This window comes from Mesoplodon mirus (genome assembly GCF_964341445.2).
Source record: "Mesoplodon mirus genome assembly, chromosome: X".
Lineage (NCBI taxonomy): Eukaryota > Metazoa > Chordata > Mammalia > Artiodactyla > Ziphiidae > Mesoplodon > Mesoplodon mirus.
In genome coordinates this window covers 119,524,592-119,547,154 of record NC_138981.1, presented here as the reverse complement: position 1 = coordinate 119,547,154, position 22,563 = coordinate 119,524,592, and the positions used below count along the sequence as shown (strand labels likewise).

At 38.4% G+C, this 22,563-nt stretch overlaps 1 protein-coding gene across 2 annotated transcripts in view; it reads left to right on the top strand.

Moving 5' to 3' along the window:
* Nucleotides 1–22,353, top strand: part of MCF2 (MCF.2 cell line derived transforming sequence) — a gene marked incomplete at both ends in the record, with an annotated part of 72,199 nt that extends 49,846 nt beyond the window's left edge. The window contains 10 exons of one of the 2 annotated variants that reach the window (XM_082609963.1): nt 319–540; nt 7,191–7,283; nt 9,038–9,116; nt 9,669–9,729; nt 12,595–12,704; nt 14,273–14,382; nt 17,253–17,365; nt 18,274–18,331; nt 18,707–18,749; nt 22,313–22,353. In XM_082609963.1, coding sequence (XP_082466089.1) covers nt 319–540; nt 7,191–7,283; nt 9,038–9,116; nt 9,669–9,729; nt 12,595–12,704; nt 14,273–14,382; nt 17,253–17,365; nt 18,274–18,331; nt 18,707–18,749; nt 22,313–22,353 — 930 coding nt within the window. Of the gene's footprint in view, nt 1–318; nt 541–7,190; nt 7,284–9,037; nt 9,117–9,668; nt 9,730–12,594; nt 12,705–14,272; nt 14,383–17,252; nt 17,366–18,273; nt 18,332–18,706; nt 18,750–21,067; nt 21,112–22,312 lie in introns of those variants that run through there. The other variant, XM_082609962.1, reaches the window with a different exon arrangement.
* Nucleotides 22,354–22,563: the final 210 nt, after the last annotated feature.

Genomic DNA, 22,563 nt, shown 5'->3' with positions numbered 1-22,563 from the left:
GATCAAATCTTTAGAGTTAACTGCCCCCCGTGGGAAAACTTGGACTGGGAGAGGTCATTTACCAATTAGGATTGAGGAAGTAATGGAAACATGAAGCCAGGGAAAAGGAGGCTTCTTCTATCTCCTGGTCCCACAGTCATTTTGTAACTGGGTGACACATGGCATGTTTTCCTGTGAAAAGTTATGATGAATGAAACTTTAAAAACTATAAATTACGCTTCAGGGTTTTAGTAACTCAACCTAAACACTGTAATATTGATGTCAGAGATCTGAATGTTGCTCTGCCTTGTACTAATGAGTTTGGGTTTTCCATTCCAGGGAAACTTAAATGAGCTGGGCAAGATGATAATGCACGGTGCATTCAGTGTTTGGATTGGACACAAGAAAGGTGCTACAAAGATGAAGGATTTTGCTAGATTCAAGCCAATGCAGCGGCACCTTTTCTTGTACGAAAAAGCCATTGTTTTTTGTAAAAGGCGTGTTGAAAGCAGAGAAGGCTCTGATCGATACCCGTCATACAGTTTTAAGCACTGTTTGAAAGTAAGACTGTTTGAATTGTGTAATGTAATAGTCTTTCATATATACATATACTGTATTCCAGTTTGTATACTTTATCAGCTCAGATGACTGGGCTGAAAAAGTATGTATACTCTCATACTTTAGTTGCACATCTTTTTTTAAAAGAAAATCTTTTTTTTTTAAATTGAGGTATAACTGACATATTACATTAGTTTCAGGTGTACAGTGTAATGATTCAATATTTGTATATGTTGTGAAATGATCACCACAAGTAACATCCGTCACCACACATAGTTACAAATCTTTTTTTCTTGTGATGGGAACTTTTAAGATCTAATCTGTTAGCAAGTTTCAAATATGAAGTACAGTATTATTAACCGTGGTACCCATAGTCACCATGCTGTGCATTACATCCCTAGGACTTATTTATTTTATAACTGGGAGTTTGTACCCTTTGACTCCCCCTTCACCACCCATTTCGCACGCTCCCACCCATGGAACCTTAAGTAGAAATCTTAGAGAGAAGTCAGGTGAAGCAGAACTTTTCGGCCTGAAATGAGAGCCGCGGAGGGCAGACCGTGACCTCCTTCCTTTCCTCTCTCACTTCAGTCCCAGGCAGTCCCCAAGGGGGCGTCCTAGACTCCTGCACGGCACAGTTTGAAATTGTGGGCAGTGACCCAGGCTCCCCCATTAGCACTCTCTTACCAATGGCACCAGGTGGAGTTCTTGGTCTTGGTAGCAAGGAGCTTTTCTCATACGGGAGAGTCAAGGAAGAAAGAGTTTCTTCCTTTTTTTCCGTGTGATTTAAAGATGGATCACTTTTATGATTAGCACATTCCCATTGTATCCCTCCTCCATCCCCTCCCTTCCTGGGTGTCCAAAGCCACCTACCGCTGAATCCTGCACACACCTGTCCTGTCCGATCCTTAGAAATTACCTTCTTCTCTCCCATGGCCGAAACTGCCATTGTGTCCTAATGTTAGTTTGGTATTAAAATGAGAGCAGTATTGTATGAGGAAGTTACTGGCAATCCAGTGACACTCCCAGCTGGTTTTGACATTTGACAAGAGGAACCTCCAATGCACATGAGTCTGTAATTGGCAAATTTGATTTTTTTCACACCTAATTAATTTTATCTTTCAAGTTCTCCATTGTAAAAGTGGTATGGCATTTGTTGAAGAAAATTTGGAAAATGGAGAAAATTATGACCCTCGACTCCCCAACCACTGTTTCTTGGTTGTTAGCATGTTCAGAATTGATGCGATGTCCAGCAGTGGTAATGGAGAGGATGTGCCATGTGTCCTGAGCCAGGCCTGAGGGCTTTGTGTCAGGAGGCCACCCGAGAAGCAGGCCCTGCTTTTGATTCTTCCCAGAGGCCAATGACCCCATGCTGTTCCTAATGGGTTCCTGCCCAGGGTTAGGTCTCTGACTTCTTCCTACTGTCTACTTTCCCTGCTCCACTTCTGAACCCACAGCGGTGGTGGTTCAAAACCCTCACTGTTTTCATAACAAACGCCCAGTTGCTCCTTTTAAAAAATTAATTAATTAATTAATTTTTGGCTGCATTGTGTCTTCATTGCTGTGCGTGGGCTTTCTCTAGTTGCGGCGAGTGGGGGCTACTTTTCGTTGCGGCGTGCGGGCTTCTCATTGTGGTGGCTTCTCTTGTTGTGGAGCACGGGCTTTAGGCGTGTGGGCTTCAGTAGTTGTGGCATGTGGGCTCAGTAGTTGTGGCTTGTGGGCTCTAGAGCGCAGGATCAGTAGTTGTGGTGCACGGGCTTAGTTGCTCCGCGGCATGTGGGATCTTCTGGGACCAGGGCGCGAACCCGTGTCCCCTGCATTGGCAGGCAGATTCTTGACCACTGCGCCACCAGGGAAGTCTCCCAGTTGCTCCTTTGATATTCGCCCACCTCTAAGCCCCCAAAATCTCCAAGGGTCTTTTATGTCTCTAATAAACATCTGTCGAGAAGCAAGAATTTGTAATTGACCTCAGACAGGGTTCAGGTCTCTTGCTGTCTGTATATTTATTCCAGAGGAAGGTATTTTATTTTCATAGCCATGTTGGACCCAAATCCATTTGGTTCACTTTTTTTTAATTTTTAAATTTAATTTAATTTATTTTTTTATACAACAGGTTCTTATTAGTTATCCATTTTATACATATTAGTGTATACATGTCAATCCCAATCTCCCAATTCATCACACCACCCCCCTGCCCCCACCACTTTCCCCCCTTGGTCCCCATACGTTTGTTCTCTACACCTATGTCTCAATTGCTGCCCTGCAAACCGGTTCATCTGTACCATTTTTCTAGGTTCCACATATATGCATTAATATACAATATTTATTTTTCTCTTTCTGACTTACTTCACTCTGTATGACAGACTCTAGGTCCATCCACCTCACTACAAATAACTCAATTTCGTTTCTTTTTATGGCTGAGTAATATTCCATTGTATATATGTACCACATCTTCTTTATCCATTTGTCTGTCAATGGGCATTTAGGTGTGACCTAGTTACTACCTAATATACTATTTCTGGCTTGTGTCTATTTTTCTTTTTTTACCTTTAATTTGTCACAATGATGGGCACACCAACAGAGTGTTTCTAAAGTACATCACAGTAAGGACAGACTGGTATGAGGTAACCAATTTGTGAGATTTCGAACTACAGTGGCTACCGTGGAAACAGAGGGTGGGATAGATGCAAGAAACACTTCCATGGCAGGTAAACAGGCAGGCTTATTGACTTACTAGATACTGAAAATAAATAAAACCTGACATTTGAAGGAAAAAAATCAGCCTGATTTTTCTTTGATTCCACAGTAATGCCTAGTGTCCTGAATAAAAGAGATTAGTCAGTGATGCCTGCAGGATTTAGACCAGGATTACTAGGAAAATGGTGATGTCGCTGACAGAGAAAGATGGAAATTAGGCTATCTCTTATAAGCTCACTATGCTTTCTTCCTCTTGCTTATATGAGATTCCAGGATTAAATAATTACTAGTAGGACTAGTCAGTGTGTTACGTAACAGTTTGGGTTCCTGGTTTCAGAATCTTCCCTTTGGTAGAGAGGATCAATGCAGATGCACTTTCAGGGGACTGGTGCCGTGACTTCATCGTATCAAGCTGGAATCTCGTAGCCCCACAGCTATACGATGATTGTGTGCTATATTTTAAGTCGGCTGCTCCTGTGCAAAGGAAAGGCCCTAAAGTCACGTTTAGTCAAATGGAGACATTTGAGTTCTACAGATTCCTCAGTTCATGTGTTTATTATTATCATCTATGTTTTTAAGTTTAACAAACATACATGTAGTACTCAGTGTTTGCTAAGAGCTGTTCTAAGTGTTTACGAATATCAGTGTTAAGTCATTTAATCCACATAGCAACTTTATATGAAGTAGGAACTATTATTAACCCCATTTTAAGGATGAGAAAGCCAAGTTCCAGAGTGGTGAATAATTCATCCAAGAGCATGGCTAGTAAGTGGTGCAGCACAGATTCAAACCCGGGCGGGTGGCTTCGGTCTCCATGATTGTAATCACTGCGCCGTGCTGGCAGGCCTTGTTCTTGCTTGTTTATTCTTTCATTCCTTTTTATCATTCCCAACACTTACTTTCCTCTCTACCCCTGTGTTATTTGATGTACATCCTTCTGTTTGTGTGTTCTTTTTAAGTATATACTAATGTTCTGTGCCCATTTAGATTTTTAAAAACTTATTTATTTATTTTATTTATTTATTCTTGGCTGCATTGGGTCTTCGTTGCTGCACACGGGCTTTCTCTAGTTGCGGTGAGTGGGGGCTGCTCTTCGTTGTGGTGCACGGGCTTCTCATTGCAGTGGCTTCTCTTGTTATGGAGCATAGGCTCTAAGCACATGGGCTTCAGTAGTTGTGGCACGTAGGCTTCAGTAGTTGTGGCTCGTGGGCTCTAGAGTGCAGGCTCAGTAGTTGTGGCGCACGGGCTTAGTTGCTCTGCAGCATGTGGGATCTTCCTGGACCAGGGCTCAAACCCATGTCCCCTGCATTGGCAGGCGGATTCTTAACCTCTGTGCTACCAGGGGAGCCCCCCATTTAGTTTTAATTTATATAAATAGTATTCTGTTATAATTCTCATTTTCTTTCTTTTTTTGATCCCATAAACTATTTTCAATATACATACAGTTATGTTACTGTTTTATATCCAATATCTTGTTTCTAACTGCTTCATGGCAGTTCAGCCTAGCTACATTTTTTTGTTGTTATTGTTATTGTGAATCAAGATAATTTTTTTTTTGGCTGTACCACGTGGCATGTGGGATCCTAGTTCCCTGAACAGGGATCAAACTCGTGCCCCCTGCATTTGAAGCACAGAGTCTTACCCACTGGATTGCCAGGGAAGTCCAAGATAAATTTTTTCATAATACTGACCCAAGAAGTAACTATTATATATCCCAGATACAGAAATAAAAGTCTTTTATCTTTTCAGTTTTATAACATGGACTTTTCATTTAATATATCAAGTGCTTTCCCTCCCAATATTCAAGTAGTTTTTTTTAATAGATCTTTATTGGAGTATAATTGCTTCACAATACTGTGTTAGTTTCTGTTGTACAACAAAGTGATTCAGCCACATACATACATATGTCCCCATATCCACTCCCTCTTGAGCCTCCCTCCCACCCTCCCTATCCCACTCCTCTAGGTCATCGCAAAGCACCGAGCTGATCTGCCTAATAAAAATCTTAAGATAGGTAGTTATTGGTTATAATCCCAGAGTTCTGACCCACTGGGTGACTTTTAACAAGGTAGTTGACATCTTCACACTACCCTGAAGACAGAAAATTAGGTTAAAAGTTGGGGCCCTGAGCACTTGATACAGCAAGATGTCTTCAGATAAAATGCTTTAAAATAAAGAAAATATATTCATAGCTACCAGAAATCATCAGTGAAAATGTGAAGGGTGAGGCAGAGACCACAGTTAGGGTATAACTGTAGAATCAGCCTCGTTCTTTTATATATATTATTTATTATATAATATATCATATAACTATATTCATATAGTTAGAGCTTTAACTCTGCCTCTAGGTTCTAAAGGTAAGTTTTCATGATATAGTAAATATTTAATAAGTAGAATAAAAACCTTTTGATAAAACCTTTATATTGTGTTATTTGAGAAAATATCTACAATCCATGAATTACAAATGGATTGTATTGCAGTGGATCATTTGTAGTGAATTGTTTAGAACTAAGAACAGTGTTGTTTGATAGAGATCATTGTTAGGTTTCCAGAGTAACTCAAAAAAGCTCATTTAATCTATAATGCTGTGCTCTATGTATGCAATGAAAAATAGCAAAACCATTGCTATTCAAATAAGGGAAAGTTGAGAAAGCAAACTCATACTTTTAAAAACTCACCATGTTATCTAAGCCTTTAGTGCATGCTATTTAATCCTTATATCAACTCTATGAAATAGGTACTCTTCCCACTTTATAGTTGAGGAAACTGAAATTCAGAAAGGTTAAGCAACTTGTACCGGCACACATAGCTAGCGCATGGGCTTTCCAACTTATTATGCTGTTAAAACAAAACCATGTATTGAAACAAAATCAATTTAAATAGAGATTGAATATGAGATTATTGTTTATCTTAAAACCTGATGTTTGAGCAAAAGTAGGTTAGTTAGAGTGGTTGAGTAGGAATGTAAAGATATTTTTGGACATTCTGAAAGTAACTTCTGAGTACATTCAGGGTAGATGTCACAGGCTCTTTCATTTCTAAGTATAATCCTTTTTCTTTTCCTTGATATGGGGATCTCACTAGCACTACTTTGAATGCTTATCAGCTCTAATGAGGGTCATTTGGGAGACATGTAAATGGAACAGAGAGTGAGATATTCCTTTAGTTAATTAGGAAAGGATTGAAAGGAAAGAGAAGGCAGAAGGAAACTAAAAGAGAATGTGTGTACAAGGGAGTGAAATTGCTCAAAATGAAACTAACCAAGCTATTAGCAGCACAGGATGAAAGAAAATGGAAGAGTCTGTGCTTTGCACAATCATATGAAAGAGAAGAAAATCTATGGTAAGGAAGGGATATTGCATACCTAATTTCACTGGCTACAAGAAGACATCACTGTCCCATGACAGGTTGCTTTCTAGAGAGGTCAAGAGATTGGTGGAAATAGAGGGGATTTCTGTGTACCTGGTTGGTTCTCCCCGACCCATAAATTGGATGTCTATAACTTGTAGGGTTTCTATAGACATAAGTAGTAATTTGTGAGATTAACTTATCTGGCATAAAGTTATTAAAAAGAACCATTTAAATTAATTTTGGATGGCCTTTTCCACAATGTTTAATTAGTTTTACTTCTGTGTTTGACACAATAATTTGTTTTTATAGTGTACAGTTAAGTTATAAAGGAATTCAGTCTTATGTGGACTACTTGGATGCTCAGATTTGAAACATTTGTTTCACTCACTGGAATGGAGCATGTAGTCTGTACTATATAAGTGCATAGTTTAATGAAAGCATATAAACACTCAAGTCTCTGTATTTATCATTTCATATTCTTTGATTATAAAACATTTTGCAGAAGTGAGAAATTCTGTTTCATTTAGAATATGATGGGGGTAGATTTAATGTAATTTCATTTTCAGAATAAAATGCTCATGAAAATGGTGACTCATATATTGTAGATGGATGAAGTTGGAATCACTGAATATGTAAAAGGAGACAACCGCAAGTTTGAAATCTGGTATGCTGGGAAGGAAGAAGTTTATATTGTCCAGGTTGGTCATTTAAGAATTATTCTAGAAACCATAACCTGCCTTAAGATACAAAAGTCTGAATTTTCAAACAAAAATAATTTTGGTTACATTACAAAAGTTCTCAGTCCTTTCCTGTAGGTTACCTCAATATTATTTGATTATTATTCTTTGTGATGCAATTAAACATTTTCTCAGTTACCAAGTTTTCTTTTTTTTCTTTTATTGAAGTATAGTTGCTGTATAATATTATATTTTACAGGTGTACAATATAGTGATTCACAATTTTTAAAGGTTATACTCCATTTATAGTTATTATAAAATATTGGCTAGGGCTTCCCTGGTGGCGCAGTGGTTGAGAGTCCGCCTGCCGATGCAGGGGACACGGGTTTGTGCCCCGGTCCGGGAAGATCCCACATGCCGCGGAGCGGCTGGGCCCGTGAGCCATGGTCGCTGATCCTGCGTGTCTGGAGCCTGTGCTCTGCAACGGGAGAGGCCACAACAGTGAGAGGCCTGTGTACCGCAAAAAAAAAAAAAAATATATATATATATATATATATATATATATATATATATATATATATATATATATATATAGGCTATATTCCCTGTGCTGTACAATATATCCTTGTAGCTCATTTTATACCTAATAGTTTGTACCTATTAATCCCCTACTGCCATATTGCCCCTTCCCCCTTCCCTCTCCCCACTGGCAACCACTAGTTTGTTCTCTGTATCTGTGAGTCTGCTTCTTTTTTGTTATATTCACTAGTTTATTTTTTAGGTTCCACATATAATCTCTAGGTCCATCCATGTTGCTGCAAATGGCATTATTTCATACTTTTTTTTGGCTGAGTAGTATTCCATTGTATATATGTACCACATCTTCCAAATCCGTTCATCTGTCTATGGACACTTAGGTTGCTTCCATATCTTGGCAGAAGTTTTCTTTAACTTGAGATATGTCTGCGATGCTTTCTATGGCTTTAAGTTTTCACCACAACATCAGGAGACTTATCAACAAGAGCTGATAGCCAAGAGCTTGGCCGGTGCTTCTCTGTCCCCATCAAGTTTCTTAAGTTACAGATTTATAACAGTTCTGAGTTCCTCTTGTGCTCAGCATTCAGAGAGGACCTGATTACGAGACAGGGCGATGTGATGATTCAGATCGGATTGTTTTTTCTAAAGAATGTGGTTAAAGTTCTGGCCAGACGCACTGTAAGCTTCAACCTGTCTCATGGAAGAAGAGAGGAATTAGAACATTTCAAGAGAATATTGTCATTTCAAAGAGTCCTTTTTTTTTTTTGGCCGCACCACATGGCTTTCAGGATCTTAGTTCCCCGACCAGGGATCGAACCCCGGCCCTCGGCTGTGAAAGCATCGAGTCCTAACCACTGGACCGCCAGGGAAGTCCCTACAATAGATTGTCTTTTCAGAAACAGTAGAACTTGTTTTGTTTTACCAAAATTAAACATAAAAACATTTATATATTTAAAAGAACCCTCCTACACAGAAAAAATAAGTGAGATTTATATTTCATATTTGTCTGAGCATTATTATCGAAGGCCAATTTCGAAATGGTTTTGGCTGTTATTTCATCTAATCCGATGGCTACTTATTTGCTTCTTAGAAGTTTTAAGAATCAAAATGTTAGAGTTGGTATATGGTGGTTCAGGATGTAAATCGTGTTTGATATACTTAGTGACATTTGTTTTATTATAAAGCATCATTTAAAAAAGGAAACATGTCCTCTCCTCCCCTGCTTTTTAAATCTTTAGGCTTCAAATGTAGATGTGAAGATGATGTGGTTAAAAGAAATCAGAAGTATTTTGTTCAAGCAACAGGAACTTATGACAGGTAAGTTCAAGCATGCATTCTCCAGAAAATGAAATACAAGAACAGCTCAGTGACTCAGATTTTGTGATAATTTTTACAGGGAATGGGGCTGATATTTACTTTCTACTATTTATAATGAAAAGGTTTGCTCAACTCATTAGCAGATCAAGATGCAGGAGGCTGTTTAAACTATTTCGGAGAATGAATTTTACAATGGAAGATGAGCTCTAGTGCCTGAGAAGCAGTGGTGCAGTGATAGAGCAATCTGAATGTGTTAATTCTAAATGCTTCCTATGAGGCAACTCTGCTTAGGACCTCAGTAATCAGTGCTTGGTAATGTTGGCCTGGGGGTGGTGCTAGTTATAAACTTGAATTTCTTGAATAAAATATTACATGGTTCGATCCTTTTCTATATTCCAAATTCAGACTGGCCTTCTCTCTGGCTGTTTCAAGTCTGTGAAGGTGAACTCAAATGGGATTGGGGGGGGTGCTATGTGAAGGTCATTGGTCCTCAAGGAAGTAAGAACTGTGGCTTCCGAACAATGCTTATATAATCTTTGTTTTATTTCACAGTTAAAAAACAAGAACAACATAATCAGTTAACAGAACAGACTCTTTCTTCTCAGCGGAATGAGTAAGTGATTATACTTTAAGAAATACCACTCTCCAATCTTCTGTTTTCCGTATATAACATGAAACAATGTAATTAAACTATCAGACAAAAATTACCTGCCCTTTTAGCAATAACTCATCAAATTCTATAAACACATTTTCTCAGTTCTGTCCTTGGACTTGGAGCTTGATAGTCCTTAATATTTATCCCACTGTTCCCCTGATGTTAAAAAGAATATAAGGAAGTGCCTTTGTTCAGGGAAACATCTTGACCCTGTCCACCTGTGGATGGCTGCAAGAAAGAAGAGATTAACACATCCTCTCCCCCAGGAGATGTTTTGCAAGACTGATGGCCCTTTTTACTTTACTTCCTCCCCGCCTCTCACTCTCTATTATGCCTTTTTACTTTATCTCCCTCTCTGATTCTATAAAAGAAACTGGCATGCAGACCCCGATAAGATGGTTATTTTGAGACATTAGTCTGCCATCTTCTCGGTCTGCCAGCTTTCCAAATAAAGTTGTATTCCTCGCCTCAAAGAAAAATAGTCTGGGCTAATTTTTAAACACGATTATAAGTGCTTTGTTCTCAGTATACCCTGGGGGGAGTTGCATGTAGGCTGCTAGCAAAAGTGGCTACACTCATGGCTTTCTCTTCAAAATATTTCTGGGCACCTCCAATCTGATTGGAGAAGGAGAGGTATAAGAATGATGAAGTACTGGCAGCTAATACTGGCCTGCAGCTTTGTGGTCCCTTGATGGAGACCACTTGCTGGTGACTTGGCCTCTCTGTGTAGCTAGAGAGGAGGTATGGATCCCAGGGGCGGGGGCTGTGCCTGGACAGAGCCACGACGTCTTTGAGGAAGGCAGCCATCCTCAATGATAGCTTTGCTGCTGGTTTAGAGATGTGGCCATTGTATTCCACCTCTAGGAATCTTAAAAGGTGGAGTTTCCGTACAACATTAACATATATGCAGAAAGAATCCCCACGCTGATTCCAAAGCCTTGGCACAGAAATTCACCACGCAGCATCTGCATGATGTAGGGATCATTGAAGGACTTATTAAAAGTACTCTTTTTCAATGGTACAGATGAACTTATTTACAAAACAGAAATAGAGTCACAGATGTAGAAAATGAACTTACTGTTATGGGGGGTGAAGGAGGGATAAATTGGGGGATTGGGACTGACATATACATATGACTATAGATAAAATAGATAACTAATAAGGACCTACTGCACAGGGAGCTCTACTCAATACTATCTAATGACCTATATGGGAAAAGAGTCTAAAAAGGAGTGGATATATGTATATGTATGACTGATTCACTGTGCTGTGCAGCAGAAACTAATACAACATTGTAAATCAACTATGCTCTAATAAAAAAAATAGTTGCACATCATCTTACACAGGTAGCTAAGATCAGGTGCAAAGTATGTTGATTCATCTGAGGCTTTAGGAGAACCATTTTAGTTTATTTTTTATTTATTTACTTTTGGCTGCATTGGGTCTTTGTTGCTGCGGACAGGCTTTCTGTAGTTGTGGCGAGCGGGGGCTACTCTTTGTTGCGGTGCACGGGCTTCTCATTGCGGTGGCTTCTCTTGTTGCAGAGCATGGGCTCTAGAGCGCAGGCTACAGTAGTTGTGGCACACGGGCTTAGTTGCTCCACGGCATGTGAGATCTTCCCGGACCAGGTCTCGAACCTGTGTCCCCTGCATTGGCAGGCGTATTCTTAACCACTGTGCCACCAGGGAAGCCCCAGGAGAACCATTTAAAAATGACGGTGGAAGTCTTTATTTTCCACGGTTCACAAAACTCAGTGTTTTATCATGTATTCTGGAAGTAAAGTCTTTAGATTTCATGGAGCAATTGACTCTATAGTAGCTGATACAACTCAACAGTATTAATCAGATTGAGGTTTCATTGTCATTCATATACACTTTGCCTAATTCATTGAAGTTAAAAGTTCATAGAACAATAAGGTTTTTTTGTTTATATTTTTCCAACTTATTGAGTTATAGTTGACAATTAAAATTATATACGTTTAAAGAGTACAATTTGATACCATATGCTAACACATATATATGGAATCTAAAAAAAAAAAGTTCTGAAGAACCTAGGGGCAGGACAGGAATAAAGATGCAGACATAGAGAATGGACTTGAGGACATGGGGAGGGGGAAGGGTAAGCTGGGATGAAGTGAGAGAGTGGCATGGACATATATACACTACCAAATGTAAAATAGATAGCTAGTGGGAAGCAGCCGCATAGCACAGGGACATCAGCTGGGTGCTTTGTGACCACCTAGAGGGGTGGGATAGGGAGGATAGGAGGGAGATGCAAGAGGGAGGAGATATGGGGTTATATGTATATGTATAGCTGATTCACTTTGTTATACAGCAGAAACTAACACACCATTGTAAAGCAATTATACTCCAATAAAGATATTTTAAAAAAAGAATAAAATTTGGTGATTTGACATACATATACACTGTGCAATAATCAACACAATCAAGCTAATTAACATATCCATCACCTCACGTAGTTATCATTTTTTGTGTCTGTGGTGAGAACATTTAGCATTTACCTCTTAGCAAATTTCGGGTATACAATATAATATGCAACAGGGATTTTAAACAATATACCTGCCTTGGGTCCAGAAGGGAGCCTTTTTTTTCCGTGCTGGCTTGGATCCCAGGATTTAAGCTTTTGTATATTATGAGCTATTATCACACAGACTTAAATAAGGGGGAAAATCAGCTCTGTTTGAATGGATTCTTAGACTATGTTCTTAACACATGGTATTAGTAGAAGAAATACCATTTAAAATTTATTATTACTCTTAAACTGAAAAAAAGCTTACCAGTTTCTACATATTTACTATTTCAGAAGGCAACAGGGAGCTTTTATAGGCGCTGAGGAAACTGACTTGGAGCACACCAGCGCTATGGTGGAAGTCGGTGAGGCCATCGCGTCAGTTCGGGCAGAAGCAAATACAGGTATGTGTAATGCTTATCCGAAGGGAGAATTCATGGCTGTGCAAATTGTTTCCTCCCGTTGTTAATTTGAGAAATCTACCCATCTATTCACTTTATATGGAGAAAATAAAGTTAACCCATTTTTAGAAGGCTCTTCTGTCTTGTGTATATGCAAGATACTCAGCTGAGCAGAGGTTTTCAAAGTGTGATCCGTGGACCAGTAGCATCACCATCACCTGGGAACTTGTTAAGAAGGCAAATGCTCTGGCTCCATCCCAGACCTTCTGAATCAAAAACTCTGGGAGTGAGACCCAGCCAGCTGTAATGTAACAAGTTCTTCATGTGATTCTTTCTGGCACCTTCTCAAGTTTGGAGCCCCTCCTACACAGGATACAGAGGTGAATAAAACACATCCTGCATCAAGGGATGCACACTTGCTTGACTCACCGTAAGTTTAATGAATAGAGAAGAGTCATTTACAGCTCAGGAATATTTCTTTTTATTTTGCAAATTGGGTCATTTAAAGGGATTTAAAATAATTTGTTTAATTTAACAAACATAACAGCCTGTGTGCCAGGAACTGTGCAGTACTCTGGGCATACAGTCTAACTGAGATACACTCAGCTGCCATCCCCACGGAGCTAGGGGAGTAGAAAGATAATGCAACAAGCAATGAAAATTCAATTTGATAGTGTGATAACAGGGAAGGCACTTCAGAAGCACCTGCAAGGGTCACCTCAACAACTCTGGGATCAACAGCATAGACTTCCCTGGAGAAATGCCTAACGGGGTGCCTGATACTCAATGCTTAAATATGATGTTCCTTAATCTGAAAGACTTCTCTACTAGCTGAGGAGAAACAAGGAACAACAACCTTGCTCAACTTCAGTTCTCCATTTACGGGTCACTTCCCTCAGGTCATCTACACTGTGGCCCCCTGAGCCATCAGGAGAGAGCCTAGTACCACTGCCTTCATTTGACAGGTGAGGAAACCAAGTCAGAGAAAGTTAACATGACTCTTCCAAGGTTACATGAATAGTTTAGTGTGGCCAAGATAAAATGCTGTCATTTCTCTGCCTACGTCAGATTGCTTCATCCACACCAGTTCAATGCATTTTATTAATTAAGCATCTCTTGCAGGCAGGTTCTTATGAGACACACAATGTGTAACACATGGTTCCTGCCTAATACAAGAGATACAAGTCCGAAATAACAATATTACCAAGTAGAATGTTATAAGTGCTATTTAAGTGGGACCAAGAAGAATGTTGTAGAAAGAATTTTTGGAAGAGATGATTTTCCATAAGAAGGGGTAAATGTTCTCTGGAATGTTATTTAACTTATTATTATCTGTAATAACTCCCACCAACCCCAACATGAAACCATCCTAAAAAGTAAAAGAAGTGTAGATATTCTAGGCCCTTTCTGAAATATCAGAAATTCTAAACTAGTACAACCTAATTGGAGGTTTTATTACAAAAGATATTATTCTTGGACCATTAAAGGGTATGGCCTTGATTATTACACTTCATTTTACTTCTCTCCTTGTGGTGGACCAGTAACTGCCACCCTCCATGTTTTTCTTACAGTTTGGACTGAGATGTCATCACCTGCAGAAATCTCTGTTGAGCCTGAGGAATGGTCCAGTAACTGTTTCTACTCTTCTTATGATGACAATGAAGGAGAAAGGCCTCTAATGGTTAGTAATGACATATTAAGAGAAATAAAAACCCTTCAAACAATTTTATTGATGAAATAGGTGAGGCACATGGGGCAATCCTTTGTCAGTATCCTTGAGGTCATGAGGTCATTTCCACAGCCAAAAGATTTGAAGCAAGTCTTACTGTGAACATTCAGTAAGCACTTTTATCTCTGTGAGAACTTGTTTGAGCTATACATGGAGCTCCTACTGAAGTTAATGAGATAGTCAATCATTCCAAGTCCCATATCGTGACCAATTTTATCTATAATTGAGCTTCACCACTCTGTTTTCAATCTGGGCATGTGAGATAAAATCAGAGCACAAAGGAGGTTCAGATATACTTAGAAATCAGTTTAGATTCCAGATTAGAAAGTATAGGAAATAAACATTACACATTAAAAACTATTTAATACCATCTGGGGAATATATTTTAGTGGGCTGTCAAAAAACATGCTAATGCTACAGATCTCAGCATATCAGAGCAAGAGGGCACCCCATGAAAGTAAAGGTTGCTTTAGGGCAAAAGTAAGTGTTTTATAGAAGAACTAGTTTGCAGTGTTGTTAGGATCCTGATGGATTATTACAGGGGAGTTAGGACTGTTTAGGATTAATCTCCAATTTTCTGAAGTCACCAGGGTGGAGTGTGGGAATGATGCTTTGTAGTGGACTGTTCCTTGGTGCTTTTCAGAGGAATAAATTCAGTTTGGCAGTTCTGGTGTTGGGGTAAGGGAGTAATGGCATGGAGAATCCCAAAGCTGCATCGACGCTGGAATGCTTTCTTTAAAAAAGCAACAGAATATTCTTTCCACTAATAATACAGTGACCATAATTCATATTTGTATGGCCGTTTACAGTTTTCAAAGTGATTTCACACTGAATATTCATAGTCTTAGTGAGACTTTATTCCCTCCAACTGGCGGAGGAGGAGACCGAGGCTCAGAGCTGGTAAGAGATTTGTCCAGCGTTCGTTGTCTAGACTGGCAGTGCTCAAACGTTTTAATGAATTTACATTTTTGAAACCAAAAAAATCTAGTGAGAAGAGTGGCATTTGAAATATTTTTGCAGCCTAAAAATTAAAAAATAAATAAGGGACTTCCCTGGCGGTCCGGTGGTGAGGACTCTGCGCTTCCACTGCAGGGGGCATGGGTTCGACCCCTGGTCAGGGAACTGGTATCCCGCAAGCTGCGTAGTGCAGCCAATAAAAAAAATAATAATAAATGAAATATTTTTTCAAATTTCTTTAACATCTGGCTTCAGAAAAGACAGCTGGATTCTCATATCTGCGTTTGCATTTGACCTGTTGTGCTATCACACATTCGGTGGCCTCTTGAAAACTCCTCTGTAGACTTGTGAGAGGATGAGAGTGAAAAAGGCAAATAATATATTTAGCTTTGACCCTTGCAGACCCTTGGAACTCCCAATGGTCAGCCTCCCAAACTTTGAGAATTGCTGATTTAGACGAATAAATAAAAAGAACTTCATTTCCTGAAGTAACATTATCTGAGGACAGGAGGGGTCGTTGTTCAGGTGTGAGCAGTAAGTCAAGGGAAGCCAGTTGGGATTTCAATGTTTGCTGTAAATGATGCTCTATGAAGGGATTGTCAAGAACCGAGAAAGCCTTCAGTAAGCATTTTTCCAGCTATGGTGTCAGAAAATAAAGCAAATATGCAAAATTGATTAATGCTTTCATCATAGGGGATGGGAATGTAGAAAAACCTACTAGCTCTCCTCTCTTCTCCCAAGAATTCCCTGAGTTGTGCTACTAAGGAAAACATACAAGGGACAATATAGTGCATTCCGTACCCCCTCAATTAAATAACCCCCAACCTAAAAAGCAAAACAGGTTGGAAAGAGCTGATCTTTTAGCCTCGCTTTATCAAGTCAAAAACAAGAAATAATGGGTGCTACTTCCCTTGTAGAGGCCCGTGTCGGAGATGGCTGCCCTATTTTAATGAAGCTACTCTGTTAAATGGCAAGTAGCTCTTTCCTGTCTGCTCCTCGGCCCATTTGATAAAAATACTGCTCAAAAGACGTTCAGCCCGAGTGATGCGAATAATGTTTTCAGGTTAATTCCTTTGGACGTGCAAAGAATCAACACCACATAATTATTTCTTTCCTTTTATTTAAAAAAAAGTTTTAATGATGGTACTCTTACTCTTTAAAATCATATATTCAATGTGTAAGATACTGTGCTGGAAAAATTCTCATCTCAGAATACATTTGGACTTGAAGATTACTATTTCTTCTCTGTCTACCTTGTAACCAAATGCAATCAGTGTGCCTTGGATTATTTAGCTTATTAATGAATCAAGTTAAAATTATAGCTGCAAAAAGATTAAGGCCAAGTAAAGCACAACATTATGGTTTAATATGCTTTTATTGGACTAAGCTTTTGTGCCCATTATTTTTACCTGTGCAAAACGATAAAGCACATGAATCCTTTTAGGGGCGTTAGTAAATCTTTGTTCAGGGCCATTGCCTTTTTTATGTGCCAAGATAATTATTTTTAATGAGAGTAGTTTACAAACAACAGTATTTAAAAATTATTTTCATGCTTACTTTTTTCTGGATTTATGTTTATTATTCATGTAACTTAAATCAGTTGTGCTCTGTTATTTTCTGTGTAGTTCATGCTGTAATTCTCTTCTTGCAAATAAAAATGAATTCTTCAGGTTAAATAAACACGTCCTGCTTTTTTTTTTTGCCATCATAAACTGCTCTATGTTTATTTGTCACTGCAAAGCTGCTGCAGCTAACCACATTTACCATTGAAGTAAAGAATGAAGTCTGTACGTCACAGAACAGGCAGTTATGCAAGTAGTTTTGCATTCAAATTTGTAATGTAATTTTTCACAACAACCTTACAGTCTCCAGGCAAATATAAAGCCCTAGCAGATTGCAGGAAGAGAGGCTCAGAAGACCTCCTGATTAGAAATGGAGATGTCATTCAGCTTCTCCATGAGGATGCTGAGGGTCAATGGTAGGTGAATTCTCCATGACTATGTTGACCTCCGCCTGGGGCACATGGATATCTAATCAAATGTTCTGCTTTACTTGTATCTTTGTTATACAGTCTCAAGAAGCAGAAATAACACACTTCTTATCAGTGTTTCATTTTCATTGCTTCAGCCATGCCTATATAGCTCACCGAAAGGAATGTTAACCTTTGGTGAGTGAAAAATGCTTTGAAAGAATGAAATGCTATGAGTCTGCATGCTCTTTTGTGGTTTACCTTTGGCTCAGATGTTTCAGCTGATACATCAGGCTTTGTAATGGCTACAGATCACATTACATTGGGTCGTTTAAGTCATTCATTAATTCGTCACATGTTTAATGAATGCCCACTATGTGACAGGGACCATGTTCGCTACTTTACAACATAGCCACACTTTGCTTTATCAGTTCGAAAACTGACTTTTTAGTCTTATCATTCTATCCTCATGCATTTGACTTTATACAGCACTGATTGCAAAGATGCTTCTGCCTGATATGCTGTTTAATTATAGAGAACCCAAAGAGGAAGGAAATATTATTTGGAAGAGGACTGAATGAAACTTCCATAAAGCTTTTGGAAATTTTATATGAAATAATTCTGTCTTCATTGTGTCAATAACTTTAACTGAAGTGCCACATTGACTGTGTACTCTGACCCTAAAGGGGGAAGAGTGTACACCTGACGGTGAAATTAATGATGGATCATTAACATAAGAACCATTTTTGCTAGTGAGCTAAGTCTTTTGTAGATTACTCAAAGGACTCAAGCACAGTGTCATGTAGGTCTTTGAATACGTGCAATAGTTTGTGAAAATCTGAGCTTTAATGTGATGTATATGTTAATTTTATTACCTTATATTACCATTATTGGCTACTAATTAGTTTATTATTTAGGTTGGTGAAAAATCTAAACAGAAGAAAAGAAGATCTGATTCCAGGGAACAGTTTGCAGGTTTTTTTTTTGTTTGTTTGCTTTTTTTATTAATTTATTTATTTTTGGCTGCGTTGGGTCTTTGTTGGTGCGCGCAGGCTTTCTCTGGTTGCGGCAAGTGGGGGCTACTCTGTTGCAGTGCGCAGGCCTCTCATTGCAGTGGCTCCTCTTGTTGTGGAGCATGGGCTCTAGGTGCCTGGGCTTCAGGAGTTGTGGCATGCAGGCTCAGTGGTTGCGGCTCGCAGGCTCTAGGGCGCAGGCTCAGTAGTGGTGGTGCACAGGCTTCGTTGCTCCGCGGCATGTGGGATCTTCCCAGACCAGGGATCGAACCCATGTCCCTTTCATTGGCAGGTGGATTCTTAACCACTGCACCACCAGGGAAGCCCCAGTTTTCAGGTTTTAATTGGTGACTATAGGTTTCGGAATGCCAAAGTTACAGGTATAGTATGAACTTGACTGTATGCTATTTGTTTAAAGGCTAAAAATTTTAAAGCTCCACCAAATGTGTAATTGGCATAGGGTAAGAACCTCTCTGCACTTAGAAATAGAGCTGCAAGCATATTATGTTAGCTAGGATTTAATTTTTTCCCTTAATAGTTTTAAATTAATGAATAGAGATGTTTTAAACATGTTAAACTTTTCTCTACAAGGTTGATAGGTTTGAAAGAAAGTTTCATGTGCACGCACATGCACACACAAACAAACATACCCTGTGTCTGTTCCCAAGACTTAATGTGTGAAGATATTAGGAAGCAATGAGAATGTTCCTTTCTATTAAGCCAAGCATTAGTACATGAAATTTCTGTATACAAACCACTATTCTTATAAATTTTTCACCTGATACTGAGCTATCTATAAAAAGGCAGCACAAAAACAACAACAACAACAACAGATTTGTTTGTGAACAAGATTATTATTATTATATGTACATATTTCCTTTGAATTCCTAGTTTTGGACTTGTATTTGAATTCTAGGTGATGTTACCTTGTGTTTAAATGAATCTAATAGGCCAGGAGTAACTTACTTGGTTCTAAATTTCATTTATGACATGGAACAAAATCTAAGGGTGATAGGGCTCAATAAAAATATTGGGTCACATGGGAATCTCCCAAATAGAGTCACTTCTTATTTGTGTTTTTGTTTGTTTGTTTGTTTCTCTAAATCTGGGCCACCTTTCAAAGGTTTTTTTTGTGATAATTATTGAATTACTGAATTATTTAGACAATTAGTAATCAGAAGAGTCTGATAGGCCAACAACCTGAACCAGTTGGCATTTATTATAGGAATAAATCTAACGACAGATGTCTAAGGCTTCTTCTATACTGACAACCACAAATAATTGCTGGGGTATATTTAAGATGACCTACTAAAAGGAGAGATATACCATATTCGAGGATTGGAGATCTCATTGTTAAGAAATCCATTGTCCCCAGATTGACAGTTAATGAAGTCAAAATCTCAGCAAGCCCTTTTGGAAGAAAAAATAAAGACAAGTATATTCTAAAATGTGTATGGAAGGCAAAAAAACCTAGAACAGAGGAATCTCAGAAATCTTGAGGATTTACATACCTGATTTCAAAACCTACTAAAAGGCTACAGTAATGAATACAGTGTGGTATTGGTTTAAGTATAGAAAAATAGAGTTCAAAAATAGACCCACAGGGACTTCCCTGGTGGCACAGTGGTTAATAATCCGCCTGCCAATGCAGGGGACACGGGTTCGAGCCCTGGTCCAGGAAGATACTATGTGCCGTGGAGCAACTAAGCCTGTGCACCACAGCTACTGAGCCTGTACTCTAGAGCCCGTGAGCCACAACTACTGAGCCCACACACCACGGCTACTGAAGCCCACGCACCTAGAGCCCATGCTCCACAACAAGAGAAGCCCCCCGCAATGAGAAGCCCACGCACCGTAACAAAGAGTAGCCCTGCTGGAGACAACTAGAGGAAGCCAGCGCGCAGCAATGAAGACCCAACACAGCCAAAGATAAATAAATAAAATAAATTTTTAAAAGAATTAAAAAAAAATAGACCCACATATATATAACTGATTAATGTTTAATCAAGGTGTCAAGTCAACTGAATGGGGAAAGGAAGGTTGTTTTAGCAATTGTGCAGGAGCAACTGGGTATCCACATTAAAAAAAATGAACCTCCATCCCTACACCTCACTCCATACACACAAATTAATTTCAGTTGCATCATAGACCTAAACATAAAAGCTAGAATCATAAAGCTTCTAAAAGTACAGGACAATATCTTCATGCCTTTGAGCAGTTAACCATTTCTTTCTTGTTAATTATACAGGGCAGAAAAAGTACTAGCCATAAAAGAAGAGTATCAGACAAACACAAAGAAACATTGCACATGCTGAATTGAGCACTTTACACTTTAAAAATGTGTATGTGTTCGAATAAGGTAAAACCTAAGGTAGTGACATTTTGAACACTTTCAAAAGCCAGATAGCTGTAATGAATCATATATTCCCCTCAAATTAACTGATTCCATCTTACACATTAAAGAGTTAAGTTTGAAAATAAATATGACCAGCTTTCTGCCAACTGCTTTATGCTTATTTAAGTGGTTAATGAGAGAGAGACAAAGAAACACATGAGTCACTTAAAATACGTGCTCGAAGAGCTGTGTAAATTAAATATATAAATCATTTTTTAATGAAGCATATTTTATAAACCAATAAAGCCATGAAATAAGAGTGCAGTGTATATACTAGAAAATAATGGTGTTTCTTGTCCTCAGGTCTCCAAAATTCAAAATTGAAAACACCAAGTGCATTCATCTAACTTCCATATAATATTAGCATTTGTATTCAACATTAGGAACACTCAGTAGATTTTCCATAACTTTTATAATCATCATTTTAAATATAGAGACAGATGTCCTCATAGTTAATTCAGGACAAAGTTAATTACATTCAATTTTACCTAACAGTAATGGAGGACATGTAAAATTACATATATGATTAGTTTTAATTTGAAATGATTCCATTACTGTAACTAATTACAGTAGATTTAGGGCATAGTACCACCTTTTAAAAAGTGCATGGCAAAAAAACTTAAATCTGCTTTGGGCTTGTGCTTATTTTTCAGTCAGTGAAGGGCTTACTATACATTTGTTAACATACATACAGTTTATTTGGAAAAAATAACATTGTTCTTTTCATTTTTATTTTCTACCATCAGTACACTTTTTCAATATCCTTTTCTTTTTTGCAGTGTCATCAGGAGAGTTAAGTGTAATGGATTGATATACCATCAGCATTTAAAGCATGTATTACTCTCTTGTTATGACATGCTACTAGATATGGTGACAAGGTCCCATAGTTCCCTGTTCTCTAGAAAGTTCTGACTTCGGAAGTTTTAAAAATATACATTACTTTCAAATAACATGGATTTATGACAGATCGAATTGACAAATTAGTACTTGGTAGATTTTGGTTGAATGCTATATCAAGTGGTCTTGATTGAGACCTGTTCCTCATTACATTGCATAGAGCAAAATAGTATAACACGGCCTACAAAAATATGTTGTATTGTGTGTCAATTAATGGATTAGGAAATGAAAGTTGATCGCATATGCAACTGTCAACAGCACTCAGGTTTCAAAATATGTATTAGAGTCTCTTATTTGAAATCTGGCAAATGGAACATAAAGGTCTCTTGGTTAACTATGTGCTTAACATGTTTCATCTATATGCACACAGCATAATTCATACAATATTCGGGAAATCTGGTTTTAGGAGATGTGAATTCTGTTTATTTTGCTTCTAGTGAAGTTATGCTGTTCATGAAATAGATGCCTTTAATAAATCACTATGTAACAGAATAACAACTTTCAAATTAAAATAAACAACCAAAAGACATCACCTTTGAATTTATGATGGACCTTTTGAATCCTCACATTTAGTGTTAGAAGTCATAGCACAGACAACATTTTTGGCCTTAAAAGTCACGAGTATTAACATCATTCTTCATTATTTTGTAGATGCTGCTCTGAGTAACACAAGGAAACTAAGTTCCCCTTGAATTAAAGGAGAAAGAATAGACTTTAAAAAATAAGATTTCCTTTGGAGGTATGAACTAGATTACAGTTCTTAAAAGTGTTACAGATAAACAGCACAGGAGTCAGGATGATCCTATGCTTCCCATGACATTCACAGAACTTCCTCAGGACTGAGGTGGACTTCGTCATTCACAGTTTGTCTCATTCTTGCAAGAAGCCATCTTCACACCTTC